Below are 5142 nucleotides of genomic sequence, written 5' to 3'. Positions count from 1 at the left end.
GCACATCCATGTGTTTAAACACATCTAGAACTGTATAACGATCTGGCTTTTTAGATTCTCGTTGCTCCCGTTCAGCATCTGGTGCAGGTCCATCTTTATCAATCAACAATGCAGTTTTCTCTTTCTCTGCGTCTTTCTCACCATACAACACATCAGAATTTTGTGTTTGCAAGTCCGAACTGTGTGTTATGTCCTCCTTGACAATATCAAATTGTCTTTGTACATTGTGTTTTAAGTATTCGAATTGCAAATCCTGTTTGGACTGTTTGAACTTAGATATTTTTTGATTTAAAATCAATTTTACTTTTTCGAACGATGTATTATTCATTTTACACATTGTTTTAATGATTTTTTCGGCAGATTTGTATTTGTTGTTTGCTAACAACCACCTCAATGATTCGGTCATCATCCTGTAAGACAAATAGAAGTACAAATTTATCTAGAAAATCGGAAAAGGTCGTCTCATCAGATAGCGATTACCTGTAGAGATTGATAATAGGTGTTTATTCTGATAAACATTCTCTTCAGCTTAGTTAAACTTTGTGAATTTCAGTTCCTTTTGACACCTGGGTTTGACGCCCATCAACCAACATATTATCGTAAAGAAACAAATTGCAAAGTATAAAATAACTCACCACAATAAAACTGGTAAGTGTAGAAAACTTATCAATGATGCCAACTGAAACGTTCTCCAGCTGTAATTTCTAGTTAGATAGGCTACAGGTGCTAGAGACATCGTTGATAGTGACCATGAAATCGAATCAATAAATCCACAGTATATCCTTATCTCTGGAGTCATTAATTCCACAAAGGTTGAATAGGATCCAATTGCTATTCCCTACAAAGATATATATCGTTCGGTAGCGATACAGACTTCATTCAAATATGTAGAAACAGATGTAGAGTATGTCGCTTAGGAAACACAGAGGTTAAAAATACCTGGGGTCGTATTCTGGAAATGAGTCTTAGCCTGTAACACTGTTCTAGGATATCCTAGCACCACGAGAATATGTTGCCTGGATCGTCATATTACAGAGATTATGTTATCTAATTCTTGCACAAGAGGAAATAAATAGACTGCAGTTGAGATGGCGAGGTTCTACAGTTCTAAAACAAGACGTTAAGACCTTGTTTGTTACTGTTGTCTGTGACTGAAGCTGTATTTAATAGCATGCTCTCTTAATATATAATTTTACCTGTTGTGATGCACCCATAAAGAATCGGAGCGCTGTAAAAGTCTCGACATTGTTGATGAAAGCCTGGGCTATAGTACAGAGCAAGAGCAGGAAATAAGAGAAGATCAGGGGTGGTTTCCGTCCGAATCTGTCTGCTAATGATGAGAAACAAAAAGCACCGAAACACTGTCCTAGTAATAGCATAGTTTGAGAGAGTTCGGCTATACCAGCTTTATCACACACAAGATCAAACTGAAATACGGAAATTGGAATAGAATAAAAATGGTTAATCTAAAACTATGAAACTTGGAAAAATGGTCAAATGGATTGATTCAATATGAAATACACTTTTATCTCAATATTTTTCTGAACATAAGGTGAAATCGAGGACTAATCGTCGCGTATTTATGGATATAGATTGGTCTGTGAGGTTAAATGTTTCAGACCATGAAGAAGTGAAAGATGCAAATCTTGGCTGGGCCAATCTTTAAGGTCATGAATTGTTCATGTAATAAGATCAAAGAAATGGAAGGGATTGGTAATGGTGTAAAAAATGAGTTATCGGATGACGATGATGATGGTGACGATGAAGATCACGACTACGATATTGATGATGAAGAATAGTATATCAATGTTGGTGATGATGAATATAACGTGATTACCTCAGACACAATTGAAACATCACGATGCAAATTATATTCATACCCATTGATACACGATAGTTGTAGATGGGAGAGAACTCCAGATTTATTTGAGGTAATATCAATGTGACATTGTTTGTATTGTATATCTTCTATAAATTCACTCTCGATATTCCACGCGCTCCAGTCTGTTGTGTTTGGTAAAGCAGAACAGTAATGGTCTGGGATGTAACCTAGGGGAAAAGTAAAGTGAATCAATAAGAAATCGGACTTGGACTTTCAAAAAAAGCAAAACCACACATCTTTACAATGCCACAGTATAAAGGCGAAGTTCAGAATCTTTCACATAAAAAGCTCCTGATTATTCTGTCGCTTGTGATATACTTGACGGAACCATGTAAGTCTTTACACGCATTCAACACCCGTTATGTGCTTCTGTCTTTCTGGCCTTTATTCAACGCGTAAGATCAGCTTTAGCTACTATTGACAACTGCTCAATTTTGCCTTTTCTGAAATATACTAATGATTTATATTAACCAAACATTTTGACATGAGTGACCCTGTAATGTTACATGGAGCACATATTACCTAGAAATACAAAGGATAAAGCTGGAAAAGCACACGTTAAACAGGAGAAGGTACAAAGAAATCCTTGTATTATCTGATATCTCCCTTTATTCCCAGTTGCGTAGATGATTTCATCCGTGTTGACCTTTTCACTTGGCATTGTAAATCGTTAACTCATACCACTCCTCCTGGACTTTTAAAGAACCTGCTTTGCTATCAAATTTCCAAATCAGATGAACTGTCCTAGGTATCTCTCCTCTTTGACTAACCTGGATCATACTCCTTCGCTCGCCAAAAACCTAATTTTGTTTACTTTTCATCGTAAATGACAAAGCGAAATACGAAACGTTTACCAGCAAATATTGCTAGATTAAGGTCTGTACATACATTAATTAATATAAAAACACCATAGTCAATGTTAATGATATTATAATTTAATAGATATATTAATGTACTTTTATATTGTAAATTCATCTCGCGTTTGTGTTGTGACCAGAATAGCTTATCAAACTTTATCACACAACAGTATAGTTTCAAGGTTCATGACACAGCAAAGGTTCATAATTCGTAGCAGGATCAAAAATATAATACCAAACCTGGCGACTTTTTTCATATATTTTATATGACATAATCACTCCTATAAGATCCACTATTTACCAGAGTAATGTTTTTAAAGCTACTGTTAAGTAGGCTCTGAACGGATTAAAGTTATGATGCTAAGAAACTCACGTGCTACTTTACTATTATGTTTTATAAGAAATCTAAGAAGCTAATGGCAGAATTTTGTAATAATTTCTAATGATAGTTAACTTTTTTCTCAATAAATTGAGAGCTACGACAATCTTAACTATTGTTGCATCTTTTTTTCTTGAATAAAAGGCGAACCGGACGGGCGTCGGACAGGTTGTGAAAAGCTAGCTGTGGAAAGCTAGCATTGAGTTCTGTGGACTTGGAATATCAATAGTAAGCACCTACATTCCATCCACAAAAACACGTTGCTGGAAGAAGTCAAGGTAACACAAGTGCGATAACTAATCCATGTTGTCTGTCTCTTTAACAAATATATGGAATTGTTTCCCTTCAATGACAATCGAAAGGATATCGATATTATAATGACTTTTTCTCAGTATATGGACCTCTTCACATAAAATCCTATTAAGTATAGCATTTGAAACGCATGAGCATATTATGGTGTTGTTATAAGTTTGGTTATAGAAATAATTTGAAAAAACTTCGTGTCTATGTTAATCGAGATAGAGGTTTTGCTCACTAGTGAGTTTTCATGAGCATTGGCCTTTTAAAATGTGGAATGACGTTAATGTTTTGAAGTCTGTCACTGTCGTACATATATAATGTAATATTTATGATGCATGTATACTGAAAAAATACTGATATACTTCTATCTTGGCCACGGACCAGTTGATAGAACAGATCCTTATCTGTTTACCAAAGTTGTTGTCCTTGTAAAATATAGTTATTTCTTTCTATCAAAAAGACTTTCTGTGTTAAATCGTTATTCTCTTGAAATTGGATACAAACTTTTTTCTTAGTTCTTTTATCAATGTATACATACTGTATTTCTATACGCTTTGATTGTAGATAGTATTGAACGGAGAGAAATTCAAATTCGATAATGATGTACTAAAATTCCACCACTTTCTGACATTTAAAACCAACAATTCGTTCCAACAGCAGTACCAAAATCCACTCATTTTTATTATTCAGTTGGATAAGTTTTGATTGAGGTTTTTATTAAATACCAGCCCATGTTCAACCTTACACAGATTGGCAAATATGTATCCATCCTGTCTTTTTATTCTAATGTCAAGCCTTCAAATTGCCTTTAGTAAAAATTAAGCAACGTGTTAAAATGTACTCATATACGGTATACGAAAAGCTTGGACACCAACACCAACGCCGATATATAGAAAAAACTTCCGTGGGCAGCAATTCTTTTGACAGGTGATAAGTGTTGATAAACAGATCGCAAAAAAAAGAATATCGTTCAGACGTCAATGCAACAAAATCAATGAGAAGACCAAACCATTTCCATTATTGTCAGCCTTGAGCAGTTACTAACATTTAATCTAGCTAATTGAGATTTGAACTTGTTGAACACAAGACACCAACGGTGAAATTCAACAATACGTCTGTTATACTGCATTTAAAACTGGTTCGTTAAAGAAAGTAAAGAATCGGTCGGCAACTAGACACTACGAACCGTTAACAGCTTGATGTTTATTTACTACAAAGGCGAATAATTCAAAACAGATTAAATAATTGAAATTGAATTGAAATTGATGGGTACCATCTCTTGCAAACTCCACAAGCTCATGTCTGCTTACTGGTGTCTTTTGAATTTGGTGAAGATCAGAAAATTATATTTTCAGCATTGACAGCATTTCACGTGGCATTCAAAATCGCATACTCGAGCTACAGACTTAACATTGCTTTACATTGTGGATATCAATTTGAAAACCTACCTCAGAAGAGTCAGAGAATCTTGCAGAACATTAACATCAATAGAAATATCTACGTTTTAAAAAAAAATTCGTAGGATGGATTATTAGATTTTCTTTTAATCTTATTTAGTTCGAAGTTTAGGGCTTCTTGTGACTTGATTACATTTTGAAATGTAGAGTTATATAAATTGAATTAATCTTGATATTTTCAAAAGGTAACAGAATAAGATTTGGACGACATTTAGAAGTGGAGAGAAGATATAACAAAAAACACAAGGGGTATATTATGGTATAACT

General features: G+C 34.4%; 1 protein-coding gene across 1 annotated transcript in view; it reads right to left on the bottom strand.

Annotated features, from left to right (window-relative positions):
* LOTGIDRAFT_165906 (hypothetical protein) overlaps positions 1-2543 on the bottom strand; it is a gene marked incomplete at both ends in the record, with an annotated part of 4401 nt that extends 1858 nt beyond the window's left edge. Inside the window, 4 exons of the mRNA XM_009062941.1 lie at positions 636-838; positions 1197-1427; positions 1838-2049; positions 2405-2543. Coding sequence (XP_009061189.1) covers positions 636-838; positions 1197-1427; positions 1838-2049; positions 2405-2543 — 785 coding nt within the window. The remainder of the gene's footprint in view (positions 1-635; positions 839-1196; positions 1428-1837; positions 2050-2404) is intronic.
* Positions 2544-5142: the final 2599 nt, after the last annotated feature.

This window comes from Lottia gigantea (assembly GCF_000327385.1).
Source record: "Lottia gigantea unplaced genomic scaffold LOTGIsca_54, whole genome shotgun sequence".
Lineage (NCBI taxonomy): Eukaryota > Metazoa > Mollusca > Gastropoda > Lottiidae > Lottia > Lottia gigantea.
The sequence above is the reverse complement of the archived record's forward strand: the minus strand, read 5'-3'. Positions and strand labels throughout refer to the sequence as shown.